Source organism: Octodon degus, unplaced genomic scaffold (assembly GCF_000260255.1).
Source record: "Octodon degus isolate 3935 unplaced genomic scaffold, OctDeg1.0 scaffold00074, whole genome shotgun sequence".
Classification (NCBI taxonomy): Eukaryota; Metazoa; Chordata; class Mammalia; order Rodentia; family Octodontidae; genus Octodon; species Octodon degus.
Genome location: NW_004524650.1, coordinates 9,124,997 through 9,152,730, shown reverse-complemented (window position 1 = coordinate 9,152,730; position 27,734 = coordinate 9,124,997). Strand labels below are relative to the sequence as shown.

At 36.6% G+C, this 27,734-nt stretch overlaps 1 protein-coding gene across 1 annotated transcript in view; it reads left to right on the top strand.

Moving 5' to 3' along the window:
- Brdt (bromodomain testis associated) overlaps positions 1-26,601 on the top strand; it is a 55,020-nt gene extending 28,419 nt beyond the window's left edge. Inside the window, exons 13-18 of the mRNA XM_023720301.1 lie at positions 9,496-9,557; positions 10,869-11,019; positions 17,868-17,968; positions 19,757-19,962; positions 21,230-21,410; positions 25,424-26,601. Of these exons, the coding sequence (XP_023576069.1) occupies positions 9,496-9,557; positions 10,869-11,019; positions 17,868-17,968; positions 19,757-19,962; positions 21,230-21,410; positions 25,424-25,492 (770 nt within the window). The 3' untranslated portion in view covers positions 25,493-26,601. The remainder of the gene's footprint in view (positions 1-9,495; positions 9,558-10,868; positions 11,020-17,867; positions 17,969-19,756; positions 19,963-21,229; positions 21,411-25,423) is intronic.
- The last annotated feature ends 1,133 nt before the right edge of the window (positions 26,602-27,734 follow it).

Sequence of the window (27,734 nt, the reverse complement as noted above, 5' to 3'; positions counted from 1 at the left end):
TATTTTATTTTATTTTATTTTATTTTTTGTGGTACCAGGGATTGAACTCACGACCTTGTGCTTGCAAGGCAGGTGCGTATGTCGCTGAGCTATATCCCTGGCCCACTGGAAAAACATATTAAGTTGCATTTAGAATTTTATGATTTTTTTGTATTTAGAACAGGGTGTACAGGGTGTCACTGCGTAGATCGGACTCGTAATGATCCTCCTGTTTACAGCTTCCCAAGTGCTGGGATTACAGGCACATGTCACCATGCCCAGTCTCAATTGCATTCTCAGCATGCCCCCGGGGATCGAACTCCAGCCCCTGCATCTGCCTAAGCAGGCACTTTAATCCACTGAGCTATTTGGCCAGTCCTTGCATTTGGAATTTTAGATTGTAATTAGTAACTGGGTGGGTTTGGCTTTGTTTTTTTATACCAGAGATTGAACTCATGATCCTTGTACTTGCCAGGCAGGCTTTTATGACACAGAACTATCTTCCTGGCCCAGTAATTGTTATTTAATAAAGCATTTGTGGCCTAATAAGTTAGAGCACTTTGTCTCATATTTGTAGGATAAAAATGTTATTGCAACTATTTGTTAGAATTATTTAATTCTTTTTTAATCACTAAGTGCTTTCAATATTAACAGAAAAGTAAGGTTTTTAATAAATTACGTGAATTTTAAGATGAATTATCAGGTTTTGAAAGAATAATATGTTGCTTGAAGGAATAATTATCAATATACTTTTTTTTTTTTTTTGCCGGAACCAAGGATTGAACTCAGGCCCTTGAGCTTGCCAGGGAAGCGCTTATTCCACTGAGCCATCTCCCCGGCCCACAATATACTTTTAAAGTGGTACAATATTTTAAGTTTTTCTAACTTTCTAGTAAAATAACTTATCCTCACAAGTCAGATCTTAAGACACAGCAGAATTTTATGACTGATATTGTAGTTCGTTCCATCTTTGTCAATTTTGGGGGGAATATATTGTTAAAATAAAAGCAAAGTGGTAATTTTTTTTTCTTTTCCTGTTTCTCCCTCCCTCCCTTCTTTTCTCCCTTCCTTCCATATATTAAACTCAGTTCTGTGCATTCCAGGAAAAAACTCTTACCAGTGAGATGTACCTTTATCTCATTTTCCTATTTCAATCTATGACACAAGTAATATACACCATACAATTTGTGACAGACACTAAGGTCAGTTTGCCTTCTAACCTGATACTGTGCATTGTCATTTATTTCTAAAATGTTAATTATTTTATGAACATTCTGTCTGTGTACTTCATCGAAAACACAAGGTGTGTATGCATAATTGCAAATGTAAAGCCTACCTTAATGGGAATTACGTTTGCTTAATATATGTAAATTTAAAAAGAACTGTTTATCTTAAATACTGACTTCAGTTGTGCCCATTACAATACCCTTAATTCTTAGTGTGTCAATAACACTAAAAATTATAAAGAAAAGGATTATAAATCGTGGAAAATAAACATCAGTCTATCAGTAATAATGCCTGTTATAAAACTAATGAAAGCATCTATTTTTTTTTAATATTATTTATGTGTGTGTGTGTGTGTGTGTGTGTGTGTGTGTGTGTGTCCAGCTCAGCCCACCAGGGGGCGGGCTGGCTGGCATGTGGTGCTGGGGGATTGAACCGTGGTCCCTGGGCTTTGACTAAGCTTGTTCTAAGTAGGTGCTTTAGACCACTGAGCCATCTCACCAGCCCCAAAAGCATTTTTTTTTTTTTTTTTTTTTGCAGTTCTGGGGATTGAAATCAGGACCCTGCGCTTGCCAGGCAGGCGCTTATTCTACTGAGCTATCTCCCCAGCCTTGAAACTTTTAAGTAACAGGCAATAAATGTTTTGTCATAGTTTTAGAGATGAGGGAAATAGGGCTCTTTAGTGAGAAAATAAAATTTGTGAAAATTAGTTATATAAGCAACAGCTTTAGCTGGGTGTAGTGGTGCAAACCTGTAATCCCAGAACTTAGGAGAGGGAGGCAGGAGAATCCCTGTGAGTTCAAGGCCTGCCTGGGCTACAAAGTGAGTTTGAGGCCAGCCTGAACTGCATAGTGAAATCCTGTCTCAAAAAGGAAAAAAGAAAGGTTTTTTTTTTGTTTTTTTTTTTTTTTACCAAGATGGCACCAAAGGCAAAGAAGGAAGCCCTTGCCCCTCCTAAAGCTGAAGCGAAAGTAAAAGCTTTGAAGGCCAAGAAGCCCATGCTCAAAGGCATCCACAGCCACAAAAAGATAAGAACGGTACCCACCTTCTGCCATCCCAAGACACTGCAGCTCCAGAGGCAGCCCAAATACCCTCGGAAGAGCACCCCCAGGAGAAACAAGCTTGACCACTATGCCATCATCAGGTTCCCCCGACCACAGAATCAGGCATGAAAAAGATTGAGGACAACACACTTGTGTTCATTGTGGATGTCAGAGCCAATAAGCACCAAATAATACAAGCTATAAAGAAGCTCTATGACATCGATGTTGCCAAGGTCAATCCCCTAATCAGGCCTGATGGAGAGAAGCAGGCATATATTCAACTGGCTCCTAACTATGATGCATTGGATGTTGCCAACAACATTGGAATCATCTAAACTGAGTCCAGTTGGTTAATTGTAAATACATACTTTTTCCCCCCATTAAAAAAAGGGGAAAAACCAGAAGCTTTTGTCTACTACATCTATTTAACTTGGGTAAGGTGTGTAGCTTTGTGGTAGAGCTCATACTGAGCATGTACAAGACCATGAGTTCAATTCCCAGCACCACATACACACAAAAAAGTCATTTCAGTTTGATCCTCAGCATCACAAAAATAAATATCTGAATGTGCAGGCATGCACCTGTAATCTCAACACATGGGGGACTGACACAGAAGGATCTGGAGCTTGAGGCTAGCTTGGGCTACATAGCAAGTTCTGTGTATATAGAACTTGTATAAGCCCCAAGGCCAGGCTGGGGTTACATGGTGAGATCCTATTTCAGAACATACAATCATACATATATGCATACATACATACATACTGAAAATATAATTAAGACTTTATGCCTTTATAATTAATTATAATTTTATGCACTAAAATTTGCAGTTGACTATCATGATTCCCAGAGCTCTACTTAATAGGTTTTTGATTATTTATTCAAGCTAGATATGAATATTATTTCATTTCTTCATAAAAGAATACACTTTGGAAAGCTGTACATTTTTTTTTCTGATGGATGGATACTGATCCTTAGTAATTTTTACTTGATTTACAATATATCTTTTTTGGTCTTATAATAACTTGTCTTAGATATAGTTTTCTTAACCAAATCCAAGCCTTTTAGAACTTTAGTTCTTAGAGCTGTAAATTACCTTTTCTAAATTTCTTAGGATTAATTACTCCTCCTTATGGTTATGATACTAGGAGGCTTTTTTTTTAAATATACTGTAATGCCATTCTGTTTGTGGTGTTCCATATGTTCTAAGAGTAATACCTGACAAACATTACAGTGTTTTAAGAAGCATTAGAGGTAGCCTACGTTAAATGACTACCTTTCATTATTCTCAAACTTCAATATATGTACTTCTGAAAAATACAGGCTTATTTTTACTTTGTTAAAAATGGGTTAGTTTTATAGCACAGCACTGATTGCCAAAGGAAGTTTTGCTGAAACTCTGACCTAGAAGCAATATAATTTGATTTTATTATTTGAATTATCATCCTGACATCAGCATTTGCAAGTAATGATGTGCAGAAAATTAAAGATACACATGAAACCTTCAAGAGTATTTTCCATAATTGTCAAAATAATAAATGTCAGATCAAAGATGTAGATAAGCCTTTACTTCCAATGCGTGTATCGGTATGTTGCTACCTGTGCTAGTATGCACAAGCTCTTAAAACATTTTCTAAATGCCCAACAGCCTGAAGTCTACCTTGAGTTGTATCATCGAGAGGGGTATAACTAGTAGCTTTAATCCTCCAAACAATAAATTTCCTGAGAAAAGACAAGCAAATGGAGCAATGCATCAGTAGTGGTGCTTTTGATTGAATCCCTATAGAAAATAACTCCAGAAACTGCTTAAGAGCTCAAATACTAGGGGACCGGGGAAATAGCTCAGTAGAATTAAGTGCTTGCCTGGCAAGTGCAGAGTCCTGAGTTCAATCCCCGGTACTGAAAAGACAAAAACAAACAAAAAAAAAAAATATATTTTTTTAAAAAAAGAGCTCAAATACTTGATTAGTGCAAAGTAACATTTTTAAAGTATGCTTGATTTCAGTCATTATTCAGTTAAACATAAAGGAACTCAAGAATTCAGTTTTTGTTGGCTTGTTTTAACCCAGAGTAAATTTTGTCACTTCATTCTTTGGACTTCTTGGTTTTTTTATTGTAGTATAATGTTCAGAGAATGAGATTTATTGGTTCTTAAAATGACATTTCTTTTAGCCTTTCTTAATTATTGGTGACTTCGAAATAGGAATGAACCAATTAGTCTTTTTAGTAGTGCAACCTAGGTCCTTAACTAACAGTGGTAAGATTAAGTTTCTCATCAATTAAATTACTTGGTTCAAAGGACTAGAAGGATGAAATTCAAGTCAGGTTTGTCACCGAGCCTGACAAACACTTTCCATATATTGAGGTTCATATTCAGTTTTCAGTCTTACAAGTAATGGTCATTTCTGTCTCATGAATTTTTAAATTTTCTGTTCAAAGTAGGTCTTTTCGAATAAACAGCTGATTTAGAATCATGCTTCTTGACATTGACAACACATTAGAATCACCTATAAAACTTTTAATAAAATCTGAATTAACTGGGAAATGGGTCCCAAAGATATTCCTGGGGACTCAAGGTACCACCATATTTGAACCACTGGCCTAGGTTTTCAGTTTTCTTTTTTCCACTGTCTAACTCCAGTTAAAAGACACTTAGTGAAAAGAATATGAGATAGCTCTGTGGCCTAAGTGCCTACCTGGTAAGCACAAGGTCCCAAGTTCAATACCTAGTACCAAAATTTTAGAAAGGAAGTTATAATCTAAGAGCAGAAAGGCCCTATTTCAATCCCAGTATTGAAAATGAAAATAAAGGAACCAGAATCACCATGTAATGATTTTCAATCACTTTTTAATGCCAATGGAAATATTTATTTTCTCCTAAAATTCTTCAGTAATTATTTCTATTACATACAATAAATATATTCAGTTTTTACATATGTATTAAATTCTTATTTAGCTTTCAGGACTTATACTCCAAAATGGCTTATTTGAAATCTCTGGATTGAAATCTCTGGAGTATCTAAACACTTTGATAAATAGTAGGTGTTAAGTCGGCCTTTTTTTTTTTTTTTTTCTTTTTCTTTTTTTCTTTTTTTGCAGAACCAGGGATTGAACTCAGGCCCTTGCGCTTGCCAGGGAAGCGCTTATTCCACTGAGTCATCTCCCCGGCCCCAAGTCAGCCTTTTAACCAATCTCCTCAATTGCATCATTTTTAAAATTCTGTGGTTAAAGTTTTTCACATAAACAGAAAAGTGTGCCTTGCTTGGGGAGGGGTGTGGTCCAGGGCTTCTTGGAACACATGCATAGTCCCAGGCTGGCTATAGCAATTAGAGGGCTGGTGGCAGTGGGCAGAGCCTGCCCTGTCTGGTTTTAGGTGAGAATTGAAATTACCACTGCTGGAAGACACAGACCTCTAGAGCTGCAGATTTGCAGTCTTGAAAGGGGCGATGCAGGCTGTGAGAAATGAGCAGCGAATCCATTACTCAGTTCAAGGACTCTGATAGTGATGAGGATTTTGCTTCTGCTACTGTACTTTTAAACAAGAACTGCAGAACACCAAAGTGTTAAAACACAAAATGATCAATAACAGATCAAGGACGTCCTACGATAAGAGAAAACTCTTTTAAAAAGGCTGGCCTTAGATGACAAGATTGTCCAGAGAGGCTCAGAAGCTGCTCTAGCTTTATTCGTGAAGGAACGGAGTCCAGCAGTCACAGATGATGTGCGGAAGTCTCAAGATAAAAGCTTGGAAAATGTAGAAATCGTAAAATAATGTCTCATCATATAGCTGGTGATTATTTACATTTAGACAAGATTACAGAGGAAGGTCATACCGTGGTAATCAAGGGAAAAGAAAAGCAGTGTCTAAAGCTGCAACTCGGCAGAGAAAGATGCTCTTGGAAGGCAGTGCCGATGACACCGGGCAAGACGATGCCGCTGGGGAAGCTCCTGAGAATAATTCTCTTGAGAGTGAAGATGAAGGAGAAGACTCCAGTAGGAGGAAAACAAAAAAAGTGAAATGACTGGAGTAGACTCTTCTCCATGAAGATCAAATCAGAATCTCAGTCCTCACCAAAGGTTTCTTTTTCGTCAGAGATCACTAGGAAACCACTACAGATACACAGTTCTTCACCTGAAAGCAAGAGACCAAAGTGGGTCCCACTAGCATCTAGAAGTAGCAGCAAGGACAATAGCCCACTGGCAGGCAAGACTGTTAAGTTCCCAAATCAGTGTCTTTGCCTTGATTATCCAGCTTAGTATGAGTTAAACCCCTACATGCAAAGGCCAGTAGTAGCCAGGTGTGACAGGAGAGAAATGTTTAATTGAGAGACTCACAGCTTTGGAAGTGTGTTTATATGTGATTTGCATTTATAGTAGAGGAGGGTATTCTAATACAGGAGTCCTTTACATGTCATATAAATGATCTTTACTCATTTGGCAGTTAATTGTCTTATACCATTCCTTCTAAAGAGCATATTCTGTTTTCTTATGCATCATAAATTCTCTTCTAGTGGCTTTGTATTCCATCCCAGCTTTGTCTAGTTTTGACCATTATCATCTCTTTCAGGAGGTATTTCTGAACTCCTACAGCTATTTAAATTAGGTTGTCGGTTTTACTGCATGATTGGTATTTTGAACAAATCTTATGAGTTTGAAACTATTTTACATATGCAAATGGTTACTATACTATAGAATGTGTCCCCTATTCGGAAATAAATGGTTCTGTTGTTGTCCAATAAATAGAAAATTTAATTATATTTTACCGATTAATCACTCTCAAATATCTTAAATAAAAATGAGAAAATTTCGAAAAAGTGTCTTGACATAGTTTAAAATGAAAGCTGGTATGTGTCGGTGTGTGCTTCTGTGATATTGGGAATTAAAGGCAGGGCCTTTGCACTGAGATACATCTGCAGCCCTTTATTTTTTATTTTGAGAGAAAATACCACTAAATTCATGAATTGCCTGGGCTAGGCTCAAATTTGGCGTCCTTTTGCCTTAGCTCTCCTAAATGCTGAGACTGGGCATATATCACAGTGCCCAGTTTTATTTTTCTTTTTAATGTATTTAGTACAGAGTCTACAGGGTTTCACTATGTAGATTGGACTTGTAGTGATCCTCCTGCTTACGGCCTCCCAAGGGCTGGGATTACAGGCATGCACCAGCACGCCCAGTGTCAATCACTGTCTCAATGTGCCCTGGGATCAAACCACCCCCATCCTCCCACCCCCTACTCCCCCACCCCTCCACCTGGACCTCTGAGTCTGCCTCAGCAGGTGCTTTAATCCCCTGAGCTATATGGTCAGCCCTACCGTGCCCAGTTTTAAAATGAAAGCTTATTTATTTTTTTAATTTTTGTTTTTAGAGATAGGGTATTGCTATATATTCCAGGCTGGCCTCAAACTCAAACTATCCTCCTGTCTCAGCCTCCTAAATGCTAGGATTACAGGCATGCAACACTATGCCTGGAGTGTCTTCAAATTTGAAAGTGCTTTTACAATTATTCTGAGTTTTCATTTTATATCTCAGAAATAAAAAGTGTTCTTGAATTTTTTAGCAGAACATTACTGTGGTTATTAAAAGTTTGTATTTTAAGTTGTATTGATAGTTCTTAATAGTTTGTATTGTAAGATAAAGTAGTATTGCCTCATGTTTGAATAATTGCATTTGTAGATTTGCATATATGATCGTATTAATGAATTCTGTTTTTTCTTCAAGATTGAAACTATAATTTATACATTAAATATTAAGGCAACCTGGCTTTCACCCTCTAACTACTTTCCAATCTGTCTTGTGATCTTCCCTTCTTATTTTTTCAATCCCTAATATTTAGCCAAGTGACATTAAAATGGTTCGTGTTATTTAAATACTTAAATTCTACAAATTAAAGCAAGTCATTGCATGTCTTTTAGCAATTTTAAGGTTGTCCAGCATCAAGTATTTTAGGTAAGGAAACAATAGTAATACATCCAGTGGAAACATGGAATTTTAGGAGGTAGAAGGTAGTTATTAGAATGTTTTAAATTTGAATAGTAATTGATGTGAACTATTATCATTGTCCTGAATCCCAAAGAAAATAACTCAGGTTCGTCATGAGAACTGAGTTGAGATGGATCAAGCCAATATCTACCGGAGCTGGGGAGCCAGCTCAGTGGAATAAGTGCTTGCCTGGCAAGTACAAGGTCCTGAGTTTGATCCCTGGTACCACAAAAAATAAAAAAAATTTAAAAAAGAAAGCCAACAACTAGCAGTGTGGTGCTTTGCCACATTGACCTAGGGTTAGGATTGGGGAGGACAGCACTCAAATCATTTGCAGGATGACTGTTTGCATCCCAGTGAAGAGAGACGTTATGTATCTCCTACTGCCAGTGTCAGCATTACAGATATTTCTAAAGAAGTACTGTGAAGCCCATTTGTTACTGTATAGTTGAGACTACTAAACAGCTTGGAAGCAGACACTATTAATTATATGCTCCACCTTACTACCAAAAGCAAATGACTTCCATTTTTAGTACAAGAGTTTCCACTTAGACCACAGTGTACCCCTTCTTTTATAATAAATTCGTAATCATTTTAATTAGCCTCATGGCTATTTTTAAGGTTAGCTGGTAAAGAACAGTATTAGTATAATTGTTATTGTTTGTTTGAAACCTTATCTGTTTGTAACTTGTTCCTTTATAAGCTGTCATTCAGGCTCTTTCCTGTGATAAAATTATTCCTTTTGTGGCCTGCTTATAACGCAAGTTGAAATTTGGGGGTAGATATGTATTCTATTATGGGAAAAATAAAGAAACATTGTCCCATAAGAAAACCAGGTATCAGGCCGGCAAGACAGCTCAGCAGACTAAGAGCCTGCCTGGGCAAGCGCAGGGATCATAGTTCAATCCATGGCACCACCAATCTCTGGCACCACATGCTGTGCTGGCCCCACCCACCCCCAGGCATGCTGAGCCAGCCACCAAGACCAGGCATGGTGGTGCATGCCTGTAATCCCAGCACAGGGGAGGCTGAAAACAGGAGGATCACTACAAGTCTGAGCTGTGTAGTGAGACCCTATACCAAATACATTTTAAAAAAGGGTATCACTTCAGAATTTTTAGTTAATTCAAATGGCAAAAAACTGTGGCTGTATTTCTTTGTACAAAGGAAAATCTTTTGAAATCACTGTTTATTTTTCTAATATGGAAAAAAATACAACTTAATTTTTTAAGTTGATGAACATTGGAATAATTATTTACTTTTTTTTTTGCAGAAATACCTCCTAAACTTACTGAAATAAAGAGCAGTGATTCACCTCCTAATGAAGATCCAAAGGTAATTGTCTTTTCCTAAGAATTTAAAACATTCTGTATAGTATTAGCTCTCTTTAAAATTATTTTCCATAAAAAGTTATTTCTTCTTAAAAATTAAAGAAACCAGCTTTATTTTTCTAATAAGATGTGTTATATAAGCCAAATAGATAAGAAGAACACCTTCCACTTAGATTCAAATCTGGATAGAGGAGATACCTGGTGTGTGCACAGTAGGATGTGTAGTAATATGTACATAGTAGGAATTTCTCAGGAACCGCTGGTAAACAAAAGGCAGTTAGGATTTCTCTAAATAAAGTTTATAAATGCCAGCTATCAGTTTTAGTATGTTTAATAGTTAAGAGGAAAAGAAATAATTTTTGTGCTAGTTCAAGTTGTTACCTTCATATCAAAGTTTTAGCCTATGTGTCCATCTGAAATACAGAATTACAGTAAATGTATGTAACATCTAGCTAGGTTTGGGAAATACAACAATAAATAACAACCATGAAGAATTCTAAGTTGTCAAAAGGAAAGTAATCACAGGAGATTATGTAATATAATCTATATTCATAATTATAATTAAGAAACATAATGTAGACTACTTTCACCAAGGACATAATGCTTAAATGATTAGTCTATTTCTATACAGATTGGAGATTTCTAAAACAAAAGTAAAAGCCTGACGAGAGGCAAACAAGGCCTAGCAGTGTGTTCTGTGACATCTTAGGGTATTTATAAAGGATGTGAGACCTTGAGGGATAAAGTAGAGCTTTGCACACTCCGGTGAAGTGCTGGGATATTTCACATGGTAGGCAGGATGTGCTCTCAAGGAGTTCTTTCTAAAATGAGATGATCCATCTCGCAGTAGGAATTAGTAGAATCAGAACATTACATCAAGTTATGAAGTAGCTCTATAAGCATTCTCTAGTTAGCATATAAAATGCCACTTTATGAACTGTTTTGGCCAGAGTTCTTTGTTGTTTTTTTTTTCAGTTTGACTCATTGAGGGATAAAATAGCCATTTATAATAAAGGAGAGTATATTACTCATATGTTTATGAATGAAGACATATATTTGTGTATTTCATAGTGATTATTCACCGATTTAATCCTACACATTTGACTTGTACCTTTGAGCCTGGGGTCCTTGTTATTGGGATAAACCTTCCCATGGCACTTGCTTTATTGAGACTAGCAGAGGTTTTGTCTTGCACAGATGTTATTCACTGATTTGTCCTGTCTACTCAGTCACTCCAGTTCCCTTATTCATCAGAGGAGAAAGACTATTCTATTGATTAAAACTCTGAAAGATAACTTTAACTTTGTCCTGCCAGATACAGTCTTCTGTGCAAGACAAGCCCTCTTCTAACACTTCCCCGGTTCACCAGACCGCACCGAATCACCACAAGTTAGCATTCAATCAAGAGTTAGAATGTGTACAGACTCTGGAAAACAGTGAACCTTTACAGATACAGCCTCCTTCAGGTAAGAAGTTGATGAATAACTGTGACTAAGAAATTTCTAAACCTATATTTAAGAACGCTACGGCCATCATAAATGTTGCCTATCTCAGAAACACTGAAAATTCTAACTAGTAAACCCCACGTTGTAATCATAAAGCATATTATTAGAACTCCATTGCTCGATACCGTAGGCCAGTGTTGACAAACCTATATGATACATGCTGCAGCTAGCTGTTTGTCATCATTGAAAGCTGTAAAATATGTGCATTCACTGTTGTAGGCACTCATTCCATTTATTTTTTATTTTTGTATTTATTTATTTTTTTGGTGTTGTTCTTTTTTTGTGGTACCAGGGACTGAACTCAGGACCTTGCACTTAAACTCAGGCAGGCGCTTACTCTACTGAGCTATCTCCCCTTCCCTGGCACTCATTCTATTTAAAAGAAAGGAAAAAATTAAAGAAAGAATATCCTCCCAGTATAATTTACACTCAGTTTATTTTCATGTATATTATATACATTGGCACATGGACTATATAAAAAAGCCTACTCCTACCCAAGTATACACAGCCAAGTTCTTAGCAGACTTGGGAAATGCTTCTGAAACATCACTGAGTCAGAAAAGTATGGTATGAGAGAAAATGTCTTACGGCCAGGCCAGCCTGATAGCTCGGCGGACTAAAGTGCCTGCTTAGGCAGAGTGCAGTGCCCGGGGTTGGATTCCTGGTGTGCTGTGCCAGCCCCACCCCCGGGGTTGTGCCGAGACTGCGATTGAGACTGGACATGGCGCCCGCCTATAATCCTAGCACTTGGGAGGCTGTAAATAGGCAGATCACTATGAGTCCAAGCTAGTAGTAAGACCTTGTACACCCTGTAGATCCTGTCCTAGGTACAGAAAAGAAAAAAGAGAAAAGAAAAAAAAAAAAAAAGAAAGAAAGAAAGAAAGAAAGAAAGAAAGAAAGAAAGAAAGAAAGAAAGAAAATGTCTTATGGCCATCCTGGAGGTCATTCCAGAGTAAAGAAACAAAACTCCAAAGTATAAAATGCTTATGTCCATCTTTTTACAGTAATAAAATTTTGATGTACTTCATAGAAGGGTATGCATATATGGTAGTTCTGAGTAAGCAGTACTAAAGTTGAGTAATTTATTACAATTGTATGCAACACCAAGCTTGGAACAGGAACATGAAAATATCAAGATTTTAGGGGTACAACATGAGGACCCAGGTTCAGTCCACAGCACCACAGAATGAACAGAAGGAATTTATTAGGATGAGCTTGCCATCTGCTTTCTAGAGGCTGGACGAAAATAAGGATACACTGACATAATTAAAACCAAATAAGGTCACTGAATGCTGTTGTCTAGGAAATAAATTATTACAGCCAAACCAAATACAGGAGCCAAGAAAGCCTGGGGATTAGGAAAGATTCCCTTCCGGTCCCCATACTGAGGATTGAACCTAGTACTTTCTCACTGAACTCCATTCAAAGGCCTTTTTTATTTTCTGTTTTTGTTACTTTGAGACAGGCTTACTAAATGGTGCACTGGGCTTGAATTTATTATCCTCTTGCCTCAATCTCCCAGAGTTCTGCAGTTACACGTGTACAGGGCCACATCTAGCAAACAGATAATTTTTGTGAGAATTAACAGAATAAGAGGCCTATCAAGAAATTGTCTAATAGTTGGGAAAATAAAAGGCAGAGTTCATTTGGGACATTTATGAGTGGCTGAAGAATATTTAACTGAAAATACAAAAATGAAAATGGGTTTCTGGAGCTAACAGGGAAAGACAGGAAATTTAATTTAAGAATTGCCAATAGATAATAACTACTTGAGGCCATGAAAACACTAGAAAAATGTTCAGATTAGGAAAAGGCTGGGGACAACATGCTAGGAAATTTACAATGCCTCAGTAAATTAGAAGAAATTAGTAAATTGAAGAAGGGCCAGGCATGTAGCTCACAGGTAGGGTGCTTGGGTTTAACACTGTCACTACAAAAAAAGTAAACTGGGTGCAGTGATATGAGCCAATAATCCCAGCTACTCTGGAGGCAGAGGCAGAGACAGGAGGATTGTAAGGCCATCCTAGGTAACAGAGTAAGGCCTTGTCTCAAACTAAAAATGAGATACTCAAAAAGTAGGAGAAAAAGGGAAATGGTATAATATAAAAATATTACATACTGCAGAGCATTCGGGTTGGGTAAAGAAAAGTGAAAAGGATTAAAATTTGCAATATGAGAAGGTTTGCTTTCACAAAAGTTTTTGTTTTTCTTCTAGTACTGAGGATCATATTTAGCTACATCCACAGCTCTTTTTGTATTTATAAATATTTAAATTATAAATACAATTGGTGAACATTGAATATGTTTAAAAGTTAGTGAGAAAAAAGCAGTAGTGAAAATTGTTTTCGCTAGAATATGTTTATAGGAGAATGATAAATAGATGTAACCTTGAAAAGGAATAGAAACAATGAAAACAATGTTAGTGTAAGATGTTTTTATTTGCTTTAAGAAAACACACTATCTAGGAAGAAACAGGATTTTATGACTCTTCAGTAAGGATTAGACTGTTGTATCACCTCATTGTGCTTGCGCTTCTGTGATGCCTGTCAGTGGCACAGCGGTCCCTCCCTGATGGGGGAGGTCAGGTTCCAGACACCTCCCAAGAGTGCAAATCAACGGAGTAGTGATGTTATATTTATTTTAGTATTTATGTATATTTATATTTGAAGGCTTTATAAACCCTTCCCACACTTTTAACACTTCTAATGGTTTTAACCATTTTCTTGTTTGTTTGTTTTTTTTGCGGAACCAGGGATTGAACTCAGGCCCTTGCGCTTGCCAGGGAAGTGCTTATTCCTCTGAGCAATTTCCCCGGGCCCCACGTCTTAACCATTTTCTAAACTTGTAAGCCTACATAATTTTAACAAATAGTATCACATGGATACTATATGATACTGCAAAATCCCACAATATAGTGAAAAATCCACTGTAAATAATTTAGATTAATATTTTTTGAAAACCCACAAACAATGAGTTCATGAATGTAGAACCACGAAATAGCGAGGGACTACTGTATACCATGCTGTAAAGGAAGCTTGGATGATACTATAATTGGCTGCTCATTCTACTGTAATATTTACCAACTGTAGGTGGCGATATGCCTAAGGGATTGCAAGTAAATATAAACTATAAAATATATATGGACATTTACTTTTCTGTAGTTTATTCTCAATGGAAATAATTTTTAAATCTTACTTTAGGTTTAAATAATTTTAGTGCTAAATTTTTATGCTGAAGTTTTCTTATTGGAAAAATAGTTTGACAAAATTTTCTTCATTCCTTTGCCTTAGATGTCTCATTTTTTTCCTTGTGAAGTTTTTAGTCACAAAACAAAAAAAGGGGATACAAAGGAAGGACCATTTTGTATGTGTATATACACAGAATAGTTAGGATAGATATACAGCTACTTTCGCTAAATTCAATGAGAAGAAAGATTTGTACTAATGGTGTTTGGACAGGATATCCTGTCTGCTTCTTGTACTATGGATAACCACTAAGAAGATAACAATGTACAGTGTATTGACTATCAAAACTGTCCTATTCATCAGCTGTGAAACTGTCTCGTTGCTATTTGTTTCTCAGTAAAATAAAATAAAGTTTTTAGTCACAAAAGATTTATGATCTTACCTTTTTTTTTTTTTTTTTGGTGGAACCGGGGATTGAACTCAGGCCCTTGCGCTTGCCAGGGAAGCGCTTATTCCACTGAGCCATCTCCCTGGCCCCAATCTTTATAGCTTGTCCTTTATTCTTCTAATTAAAAATGTCAACTTGAATTCACATGATGAAACAGTAAATTCAGCTGTTTGCCCACCAATAGAAGCTACCACCTTATTTAAAGTAAAAACAATGCCTTAAATAAAAGTGAAATTTAAGAGGACCAAGAAAGTAGAATTACAAGCTCTCTCTGGCAGATGCACATGTTACAGAATTGAATGTAGGTGAACATATTTAGGCAACTAAAAATTCAGTATGACTAAAATGTTGGTGGAGGCCAGGGAGATAGCTCAGCAGTTTAAGCACCTGCCTGACAAGTGTAAGGACCTGGGTTCGATCCCCGGTACTGCATGCCATGTAGACCCTGAAACCCAGTGCATGCTGTGCCAGCCACTGAGACTGGATATAGTGGCACACGCCTGTAATCCCAGCACTGGGGAGGCTGAGACAGGAGGATCATTAGGAGTTGGAGCTGCATAGTGAGACCCTGTACCAAATAAATAAATAAATCTTAAAAAAAATAAAATGTTGGTTGGATAAATGGGAATATGGGGAGATAAATGTGGAAAGCAAGATCACGTACAGATCATAAAGAACTTAGAATCTTGGAATTTTACTTCTCTGGGTAGTGGAAAACCGGTGAAGGTCTTTGGGTGAAGGTCTGCAGAACCATACAGTATCCATGTGTTGTTAAAAGAGGGTGCGCTTTAAGGTAACTAATCTTCCAGGATTATGGAGGCTTATTGAGGAAGTGAGTCCCAGAGACCACAAGTGGCAATCAGTTGAGCTGTTGCAGTTATAGGGGAAAATCTGAAGGAAAGGATAGAAAAAGAAGAGAGCTGAAAATAATTACAAGGATAAAATAAGGAGTGTTACAAGTGAGGAAAATATACTAGGTTAATAACAATGGAAGGAACAGAGAGCCCTGGTGATGCACAGGACGCTGGCTGGATACTGGTCCAGGATAACAGAGCTGGAGAAGGGAAGAACAGGCTCCTGAAGAAAGATGGCATTTTAGTGTTTTGAGATATCGGGGAATCATGTAGATGTTTTTCTCAGAGAGGTGGTCCCTTGGTAGAGTTCTAGACATCTGGGTCGCTATTTTCTCAATCATCCGCTTTCTGAATATTTTTATCTGACTACCTTTAGATGTTGGTAATATTCTAAGTTCCATCTGTAACCTTAAATTTAGCTTTTTCTTCTACTCCAGAGCTTCTAAAACACAGGCTTACAGAGCTGGTGTTCTCTTCAGTGCTCATAACAATGTGCTGGGACTAGCCTTGCTGTGCACCCAGGCGTGCCAAGCCTTCGTCCTTTTTTTTACATAGCACCATGTGCGGAAGATTGGGAAGCCTTTCTTTGTAATCTTAATGTGTGTGATTTTTGTTCTTGTTTTTACAACTCAAATGTATCTATGCACAGGCATGCTTTTACAAATCTAGTATCTTTAAATAGCATATGAAAATTGAAAATGTAGGCATGTAAAAACTGGAAATGCCCCCTTTCAATCTTCAGATTTTACTCTTTTTAGTTCATGGCAATGGCACTGTTAACCACTTATCAACTCAGTATCAGCAAACTGACACTCATTTTACAATTTCCTTCACTTGCCATGTACATTTTCTACTTCCTAATAACATCTGACTCCAAGGGAAGTAGTCATGTTCTTAACGCACCCCCAGCACATGCCATCCGCCCCACTCCTCAGTGTTCTTCCATCTGTGCCTCCCTTGACAGTGTGGTTCTCCCTTTGCTCACTCCACCCTTGATGTTTCTTACCCTCTTCTCCAGGCTTAACTTGAAGGAGTGTAATTTAGTCAGAGAATGGTCGAGGGACTGGGTGGTGGTAGAAGCTTCAGTACGAGTTCCTATAGGACACAGATGGCTTGGCTTTTGTGAGCTTGAGTTGGTTAACAAAGATAGCAACTTAGTTTTGATTTGTTCTCTCTGTACCTTTGCCACTGATTAGACTATAGAAAAGAAAAATAAAAATTTAAACAGAATTTATCAATTCTCATGCAACAGGATGTTACTGGTTGCACAAGAGAGAAATGACAGAAAACTCAGCCCAAACTGAAATAATAAGGAATTTGCTTTCATACACTGCCAATGGTCCAAAGATAGGTCACTCATTTATGCATGGTTTGATCATAGTTCAAACTATTCCTAAACTTTTACTTATAATAGTAAATGAAATTTACTATTCTAAGTTTCCCAAACTATTTACTTATAATAGTAAATGAAGTTTTGTCAGAAAAACCTAGAAGTTAATGAGATTATTCACAAGCCACTGGGTTCAGTCTGCAACATCTCCCATTCACCCAAAAGAAAAATACAAGTATTATCAGGATTTCATAGTTTGTTTGCTTGGCCTCAGAGAAGCACAGTTGTATCCTATCCTGCTATGTGGGTGCCATTTTAGTTCTTACCTTCTTTGTGTTCTGATTATTCTCAAATTGGCAACCCAGGTAGCCCTGCAGTGGCCCATTGTTTCTGAAGTTACTGCGGGTCGGGTAGAGTTGTTGTGATTGGGTTGGCCTAATCAAAACCCACCTCTGGAGCTGAAGACAGTCTACAAATTCAAGGGAACTATGACATGGAAACAGATAAAATGAGTTTTGACAGGTCACCCATAACACCCATCAGCTATACTTGATGCTGATCAAAACAAGAACAGACAGTGCCTTCTTAGGCGGACACAGGGACCTGCATTTGATCCCAGATGTGCTCTGCTGGCCCTGCCCCCTCAGGGCATGCAGAGATGGAGACCGAGACGGCATGGTGGTGCATGCTTGTAAGTCCAGCACTTAGGGGGCTGAAATCAGGAGGATCATTACGAGTCCAGTCTGTGTAGTGAGACCCTGTAGAACCTGTACCAAATACATTTTTTTAAAAAAGAAAACAAGAGATCACTTTCAAGTGAGACATATCTAGAGTATAACGAACACCCAACCAAGAATACTCCAAAGCTAAGATACATCAACTGTTCTTTTATTTTCATAGTGTCTTAACTGAAAGGGAAAAAAAAAAAATCAAATTCTGGATAAGTAAGATGAAGTATTTAATTACACCATTCTAAAAACTTGCTCTTCTAGATGATTCCAAACAGCTTCCGAATGGCCCAACTGCAGTGCAGCCGGCTGGCGACGGTGGCACGGTGCTGGGAGAGGGTGAACATCAAGCTCCTGTGCAGAAGGTAAAAGTAATGGCATTTTTCCTCTCATAAATGTTGAAGGGATTTAGAATTATGACTCAGACAAGAGATGTTTTGGGGATTCTAGTCCTCATTTTTGTTTATGCAATTTTAAAAAATTAGTATTCCCTACCATGGTCTCGTGTTTATGTTTCAATGCTGATTCTGTAATATTAATATTCGTTCGTTTCCTTTTCCTCCTCCTTCTCTTTCTCCCTCCCTCCCCCCTCTCTGTCTCTGTTTCTCTGTCTCTCTCTGTCTCTCTCTGTATGTGTGTGTGTCCACTTTCGAATCCAGAGCCTAGCGCATGCTGTACCATTGAATCTACATCCCCCAATTTATTTTAAAGCAGAATGTAAAACCACCTGTTGAAGTTGAGTGTAGGGGATTTCCTAATGGGGTCTTATTTAATCTTCAAGCCACACATTGTTATTCTTTAAACAAATATTCCAGATGTCTAGGGTACTAAATGTGCCAGATACTATTGTAGGCGTTTAAGTTTAATTACCAGGAACTATGAAGGAGATATTTACATTTCTCTTTCTAATCTTGCCTCTCCTCCACTACCTTATTCACCTTCTCCCTGTGCCTGTTTTTCTCCCTCTTTTCCTTCCCTTTCTTCTTCCCTCCTCCTCTCCCTCTCTCCTGTACCCTTTACCTCTTCCCTCTCTTTCTCTTTTTCCTTGCAAGTTTCAGAAGACAGATCTCAGCCTTCATATTTGAGGTTATTGTTTGGCCACACATATAAAATGCAATATTTAGGGGCTGGGGAGATAGTTCAGTAGAATAAGCGCTTCCCTGGCAAGCACAAGGGCCTGAGTTCAATCCCCGGTTCCACAAAAAAAAAAAAAAGCAATATTTTACTGCACAAAACATAATGATTTGGCTTTTGCATGTAGTACTTTGATTTCTTACATAGTGCTCTACTGGTGGCTGTCATTCAAGAACTGTGTTATTGCTAAGTATGGATTAAAGATCCCTTTTCTGAAACCACCATTAATTTTCTATTTTACTGGGTTTGATTTTAACTGTCAGAGTATTGTCTAGCCCCTGTAGGTCAGAAGGAATAAGTGCTATAGAGTTCCTTCAATCAAATATTTTTTCCTAAATATATATATAGGATAAATATATATATATATATATATATATCCTAGTAAACTTTGTCCAGAATAGAGTTTGAAAAAATTAAGACATTTTCAAAAGAACAGGGATTACAGCAGAAATAAGCAGTAGAACACCAAGTACTGTGCATGCCATACCGTCAAAGCTCAGGCTGCGGGTGAACATGACACATCTACTTAATTTTATTCCCATTGCCTACCATACAGTGGGAACTGAAATGCTGGGACAATGCTTAAGAGGAAATAGGAATGTATAGTTTGTTACTTCACAAAAATGTTCTCACACACTGTTTCTTTTTTTTTTTTTCAGTTGTCTTTGTCATTGGTTTTATTTGGCATTTGGTTTTATTTCTGGATGTAAACAAAGCTGACTTCATCTCACATACTGTTTCTGTTGACCTCATCTCCTACCTTTGACCCCTCACTATCAGCATCTGTTAATGTGTGTCTTACATTGAAATAATTGGTGGCCATGCGGCTTTCAGTTTTCTTAGAGGAATACTTGAGTTCTTACTCTGTTTTCATTTTGCTCCTGACTTAGTAACATTTAGTAAAGGTCCATTAATTCCTTTCAACTCTTAATCTGATCTATTACTGGATCAAGAGATACTGTCTTCCTTCTAAAACTTGGCTGACACAGACTGCGAACTGAATCATATATTTCTTTTAGGATATAAAGATTAAGAATGCAGATTCTTGGAAAAGTCTAGGCAAACCAGTGAAAACATCAAACATACTGAAATCTTCAGATGAGCTCTTCAACCAATTTAGAAAAGCAGCAATAGAGAAGGAAGTAAAAGCTCGAACACAAGAATTAATAAGGAAGCATCTGGAGCAAAACGCAAAGGAACCAAAAGTGTCTCAGGAATATCAAAGGTCTGTAATTTACTGGATTGACCCCTTAATGGTTTACCCAGATTGTCACTTGGACAGCGCTTTGTTTACCTACTGACTCTCCAAGTGTCGCTCAGGCAGGTGTCATTTCAACCAGTTAATTCTTGTATTGAATAGATTTGATAAAACTGTCGTTTTTATATTTCCTATTATCTTATAAAAATTAACAAAAAGGGGGCCAGGGAGATGGCTCAGTGGAATAAGCACTTCCTGGGCAAGCGCAAGGGCCTGAGTTCAATTCCCAGTTCTGCAAAAAAAAAAAAAAAGGATGCAGTTTTTGGTTATCCTATATTTAAATAATTGGACTGGTAAGTGGTTAAGAGAGATTGGACAGCATAGGAATGTATCTAAAAAATTGTCAAGAAACTATGTTTAGTAGAACACAGAACAAATTATAATTTTTAAAGTACATTTTATTGATTTTTTTTTCTGAACATGGGTATGTACTGTTTTAAAAACATAGAATAAATTATTATGGGCTGGACATATAGCTTAGTGGCACAGGGCCTGCCTGGCAAGCACAAGCTGTCCAGAGTTCAATTCCTGGTACCAAAAAAAAAAAAAAGAGAAGTGATTAAGCTAGTAAATATACAAGCACTGCCTAACTATAAACACATTATTTTCCAGAAATGTGTTACAATTTTCTCATTCCGTATGTAAGAAGAGAATGGTGGGAAATTACATAGGTTAAAATTAAGTTTGGTCACAGTTTTATAAAACTTTTTGTTGTTGTCTTTAATTTAGATTATGCTAAGTAAAACTTGACACATAAAGTGAAATTTAAAAACATCATAGTGTGGGGAAATAGTATCTAACATACAGTGGTCCCTCACTTATCGCGGAGGTTACATTCCAGACAGCCCTGTGATAAGCGAAAATCAGTGAAGTAGCGGCATTGTATTTATTTTTGTATATTTATATATACATTTTAAGGCTTTATAAACCTTTCCCACACTTTTAAAAACACCTCTAATGTTCTTAATCATTTTCTAAACTCGTAAACCTATGTAGTTTTAACAACATACATATACTGTAACTACCACAAAATCCTGCAATAGAGTGAAATATCCATGATAGTTAATTTAGATTGTTTTTTGAAAACCCACAAAACAGAGAGTCCGTGAAAGTCAAACCATGAAATAGCAAAGGAATACCGTATTGCTCTATGTTTGTTGTTTAATAATGTATCTTTCTAATAAAAACTTTTAAAGAACTTGAAATCTACTTTGAACTTTATTGTTTCTTTAAGGGACTTTGGAAACGGACTGACTCTAGAATTTTTTTCAAACAAACCACAAAACAAGTGCCTTGGAGAAGAACAAAAAGAACCTCAGCAGTCCTCGGAAGCTCAAGATAAATGCAAGCTCTGGCTTCTCAAAGACCGTAATTTAGCAAGGGAGAAAGAGCAAGAGAGGAGGAGGAGAGAAGCAGTAAGTGAATTTTAGTTTAACAAAATGAGCGATTTAACAGAGCACTGTCTTTTATATATTCAAAGATTCATTCAGGGTGGTTTTCAGACATGTTGCAGTTGTTTGATGAGTGTCAGGTCCTAAAATCAGAGCTTAAGTACTCAAAACAGGGACTGTAAATATAGAGTATTGATGTTGCAGCTGCCAGAGTGACAGTTTGGATTAAAGCCTGGGTTCTGCTATTTACCAGACTTTTGTGTTTTGGAAGTTTAATCACTCTGACTTGAGTTGGTCATTTAGAAAGAGGAACTCATAAAACTGTTTTGAAAATAAAATGTAATTAACATGCATTAAGCGAAATGATTTGCCACATTATTACTCATGAAAATTACTTATTACTCTAAGTCCTTTGTGAATAATAATAATAATTATTACTCTAAGTCCTTTGTGAATAATAATAATAATAAACAATAACAATAATAATACTACAGTTAGTGCTGGTTCCAGATCAGCATTTCTTTGAATGGTAGATCAAGAAATTGGTTTGATTTGACACTTCTTTATACAGGAGGTTTTTTGGTTTTTGTTTTTTGGTTTTGGTTTTTTTTTTATGGAGCCAGGGGTTGAACTCAGGCCCTTGTACTAGCCAGGCAAGCGCTTATTCAACTGAGCTATCTCCCCGGCCCCGCATATAGGAGATATTTATAAAACTAGAATTGATTATAGTTAAAAGTATTAAGTTTTCAAATATTTGCGAATTTTATGACTAGTGATTTCTGTTAGTGGTTTCTAATTTAATTTCATTATGATAAGAGAATAGTGTGTAATTTAAATATTTTGATATGTTGATACTTGTTTTGTGGCGAATTTTATACTCTAGCTTGGTAGATATTCTGCTGCTAGATATAGGTTGAGTATCCAACAGCATATAACAAATCTACTATGCCCTTGCTAGTTTTCTCTATTTGTTCTGTCAGTTATTGGAAAAAGAGCTTTGCCATCTATGATTACAGAACTGTTGATTTGTCCCTTTATCTTTAGAATTCTGTTAATTTTATTTTATGCATTTCTAAGCTGTTGATAGGTAGCTAAACAGTTGGGGTTACTAGTCTCATGTCCTATGGAATTTCCCTTTTTTTCCATAATGAAATTATCGTTATTTCTGGCAATATTGTTTACTTTGAAGGGTTTTTTTTTTGGGGGGGGTGAAGGGTCTATAGCATACTTTGAAGTTTAATATAGACTCTATGTTTTTGTGACTAGTGTTGGCATGATAAAATTCTATTTCTTAAAATGTTCCAAATTTCTTATTTTGTGTATTTATTTCCATAGTTAACATTTCCCGTGCCCTTTTTCTTCTTTTTCTTTCAGTACTGGGCACTGCACATTCTATTATGCAAGCATTCTACAATTAAGCTATACCCCTGGTCCTTTTTACATATATATATATATATATATATATATATATATATATATAATTTTTTTCAGTACCAGGGATTAAACTCAAGACCTTGTGCTTGCCAGGCAAGTGCTTATTCTACTGAGCTATCTCCTTAGCCCCCTATATTTTATGCTGACGTGAGGCCTCAGGGGCCCAGGCTGGCTTGAAATTGTGATCCTGTTGCCTCAGCATCCTCACAGTGGTGTGAATCTACTATTAATGAATTCTTTCAGCATTTTTGTATCTGAAAATGTCTTTCATTTGTTTTTAAAAGAAACTAACAAGCTTTATTTTGGGAGCAGTTTTGATTCATAGAAATATTGGCCGGCAAGTGCAGAGTTCCCACATACTACCTTATACCTCCCTCCCTACCATCCAACATAACATTGCCACCTTAGATTAGCAAGCAAAGTCTGCAGTTTACATTGGTACTAACTTTTTGTGTTGCATTTTTTATGGGTTTTGACACATATGTAACATTTATCAGTTATTATTGTTCCTTGCCCTAAAAGTCTCCCCTGCTCCCCCATCAATCCCTTCCCCCTGAAGCCTTGGCAACCACTGATTTTTCCACTCTCTCCATAATGTCGCGTAGTTGGAATAATACAATGTGTAGCCTTTTCATTTGGTTTTCTTTCACTTAACTACCTGTATTTAAAGCTCTTCTATGTCTGCTGAGCATGGTGGTATGCACTTATAATTCTTTTTTTTTACACTTATAATTCTAACTACTCAAGAGGATGAGCCAGGAGGACTGTAAGTTCAAGGCTAGTGTGGGCAATTTAACAAGACCCTGTCCCAAAATAAAAAGGCCTGAGGATATAGGTTAGCAGTCTCTAGGTACAATCCTCAGTACTACAGAGAAAGACAAAGAAGTGTCTTTTTGTAGCTTGAAAGTTCATTTCGTGGGGCTGGTGAGATGGCTCAGTGGTCTAAAGAACAAGCTAAGAACAAGCTAAGCTAAGCACAGGGACCACGGTTCAATCCCCCAGCACCACATACCAGCCAGCTGTGCCCCCTGGTGGGCTGAGCTGGCCACACACACACACACACACACACACACACACTCTCACACAAATAACTAAATAAAAATTTAAAAAAAAATTAAAAACAAAAAAAAGAAAGTTCATTTCTTTAAAAAAAGTTTTAATAAAAATCATTTACATTTTTGGTACAGCACAATGTATACCACATCCTTAATTAGAAAGATTTTATTACATCTCTTTGACTCTTACAGCATGTATACTTACAGAGTACCATGTGATATTTATATCAGGATAATGTATCCAGCTCTCACATGGAAGGTTTAAAATAAAAACTTTTAAGAACTATTTGGCTAGACAGCTGACATACCAGGAGCTAAGCATTAGGAAAGGAGCTTGACTTTAGGTTTAAGAAATATCTTTTTGCCTTTAAGATAATTTTTAAGCATACTGAGTCAAACGTACCGTAAAGGATAATAAATTATAGTAGGCAGACCATAATTCCAAACCTTCTCCCACACAGCTAATGAACATACCGGTACAAATCATTTGTAAATTGGTAAATTTTTACCTATCACTCTGGTCTGCTGCTGGTCTTTTTAAAATTTTGATATCTGATGTCATTTCATTTGGCAGGAATTAGCTAACCTATATAACAAAAGGGTACAGTATAACAGTAAACATCTTTTAAAATTTTAAATAGCTTTTTTTTCAGTTTATCTTAACATTTAATAGCTTAATATTTAAAAGAAAGCGTTGGTTTGAATGTTGTCCATGTAAATTTTATTCTATCTTCATAAATACCTATGAATAAGATAGGCCTAGTTAATGATTTCCGCAGGTGATAAGGTGGCAGAATCAAAGAAAGCCCATAGCTTTGTCATTACATCAATTCTTTTATGCAGAGAAAATATGGCTTCATTCAGAAAATAATTTTATGCATCTAACACTGTTGATTACAGAAATAAGTAAAACATTGAGCTCTCTCAGTCAATATTCTATTAATATTCCGTTGCCTGTCTTACTTTGAGAAATTAGCCATATTTACTTTCTGTGCTCTCTCAGGCCTGCTAGGACAAAATACTCGACACCCAAAATGAAGGAAGAAAAGGTTTATTTAGCTCACAGTCCGTGAAGTGTCAGTCTATACCCAACTGGCTCCATGGCAGAGTGGCACATAGCAAAGAATAGCCTTTCATGGCAGGGGCAAGGAGCAGAGAGCAAAGGGAGTGGCAGCAGCTCTGGCAGCTAGCAGGCCTCTCTCCCCTCCTTACATTGTAATGCAAATGACCTGCCCCAGGGAGGGTGCAGCACCCATACCCACAGTAATCAATCATACACTCCAGAAGGCACCCCATGACTGCATGAGTCTTTGGGGGAACAAGTAGACACAAACCATAACACTCATATACATTTTAATTTCTATTTAACTCATGAACAAGATGTTAACAAAAACAGGCAGTATTTTAACAAGTCAAAAATAATCCATTTTGTTAAACAGATTGTTTGCATTTTATATAGTCTGTTTCCATTTTGTGTAATCATTTTTATATGGCTGTAATAAAGGTATATATTTTTAAAGTGATTAAAATGTTCTTTTTTTTTTACAGATGGCGGGTACCATTGATATGACTCTTCAAAGTGACATTATGACAATGTTTGAAAACAATTTTGATTGAAACTAAGCTTTTAAACTAACCATCAACTGGAAATGAGTGATATAAAAGATTAAAATGCATATGGTAAAATGATTGCTTTCAGACATGAAGATACCAATTTCATGTTGTATTTTGACTGCTCTAAAATGATTAAACAATTTCACTTACATTTTTAAATAGCTATATGTTTATTTTTAAGGTCAGTATAGGAAATTTTATGATTTGGATCCCTGAAAACTGAATAGTTTCCATATGTTATTCATTCTACAAATAATTGTCAGCAATGTATTAGATATTGTTTTAAGCAATGAAAATCCAATAGAGACTGCCTGATTGTTTTAAAAAGATGATGACTATATAAAAATATATAAAAAACATGGTTCCTGTTGAGTTTTTAACTTTTAAAACAAATATTTGTCTGTCTTCAGAGATGTTTGGAGCTTCTAACAAATAATACTTGGTTTCCTCGAGAGTCAGGTTATTTAAGATTCTCTGATGGTTTCATATTTAAGTTTCATATTGATATTTAATTTAAAGAAACATTACCTATGGTTGGAAAGATGTTGAATTTAGCCAGGTGTGGTGGTACACACTTACAATCCCGTACTTGAGAGATTAAGGAAGGAGGATCAAGGCAAGTTTGAGATCAGCCTACACTACGTAGTTAGTTCAAGGCTAGTCTGAACAGTATAGTGAGACTCTGTCTCGAAAAAAAGAAAAAAGAAAAAAAAAAGGTGTCAAATTTGAAGCGAAATAATAGGAAACAGTAATTATGTTTAAAAGTTTCTATAAGAATGTGTATTTCTTCATGTGTATATGTGATACCCATGTTTAATTTTATTTAACCCCTAGTATTTAATGTTCTGTATAATATTTTTGTTTTGTCATTTTTCAAGTTGCAATTTTGTATAAATCATGTATATTAACTTTGTGTATTTTAAAACTTTGAACTCTTGACTGTAAAATGACTCAGGCACTATTCTGATAAAAATTCAAAGTGTGTATTTTAGAGGAGTAAGTTTTTTGAACTTATTTTTATAATTAATGATAAACTGTAGAAATATCTTTAGACTGTTAGTCAATTAAAATGCGATTAACTGATAAAAGTAGTGGTGTTACCTTCATGCAGTGGCCAGAATTAAAGTAAGATAACTATTCTTATTCAGCTGTATCTATTTTTAATCAAGAAATCTGTATGTTTATGCCAAACACTATGTTTTATGTCATTTCTTTAAAAAACAAAAAAACAAAAAAAACTATAGGGAGATGTCATGAGTACCAGGTATAGTTTAACCAACTTGGCAGTTTGTCAAGCTTCCTCAGTTTTAATATGTTGGTTGAAGTCAGCTTAGCATAGAATAATATTGATTTATAACTGATCCCTCCTATAGTATATACCTTTTTAGTATAAGATTTTGTCATCTTCATTCAACAATGAGAAGTTTGGCTTCTCTTCTTGCATTTAACTTTCTTCAACTAAAGCCTGGTTTTGTGAGGACTGTCTTTTTTTTTTTTTTTTTTTTGAGGACCCTTTTTCTATCCTCAACTATCACTCTTCTCCAAGTTCTAACATCTTTTCATTTTGTTTTCTGGGATTCATGAATGACAGCAACATTACCGACATAGTTGACCCTCTTGTTTGTTTGTCTCTTTTTTTTTAAATTTATTTTTTAATGTATTTGCTACAGGGTCTCACTGTGGAGCTCAGACTCATAGTGATCCTCCTGTTTTCAGCCTCCCCAGCGCTGGGATTACAGGCATGCGCCACCATACCTGGTCTCAGTGGCTGGCTCAGCATGCCTGGGGGCAGGTCCAGTGTGGCATATGGAGGTGGGGAGCTAACTCTGATCCCTGAGCTTACCTAAGGAGGTGCTTAATCCACTGAACTATCTCAGCAGCCCCTCTGGTTTTGAGTTAATAATGTGCAACCCCTGCATCAGTTTTAACTGGAATGGTTTTAGAAATGAAAGTTCTCAGATTTTAGACTTAGCTAAATCAGAAATTCAGTGCCTTAAAAAACTCCATGATTTAAATTTTTCATGTCCTCAGACTACATTACTCATAGTCATTTAGCATCGCCTATTCCCTCCTTTGTCCCAGGGATGTCAGCTCAGTTGGCTTAGATACTTTTGTGCTAATGATCTTGATTAACAAGATTAGTGCTAGCACCCACCCCTTTGCCTCTGCCAGCTTCTGAAACCTTGCCTTGGTCTCCATTTCAAACATCTCTCACTGTCTCCACCTGTATTTTTCCAGCTTACTC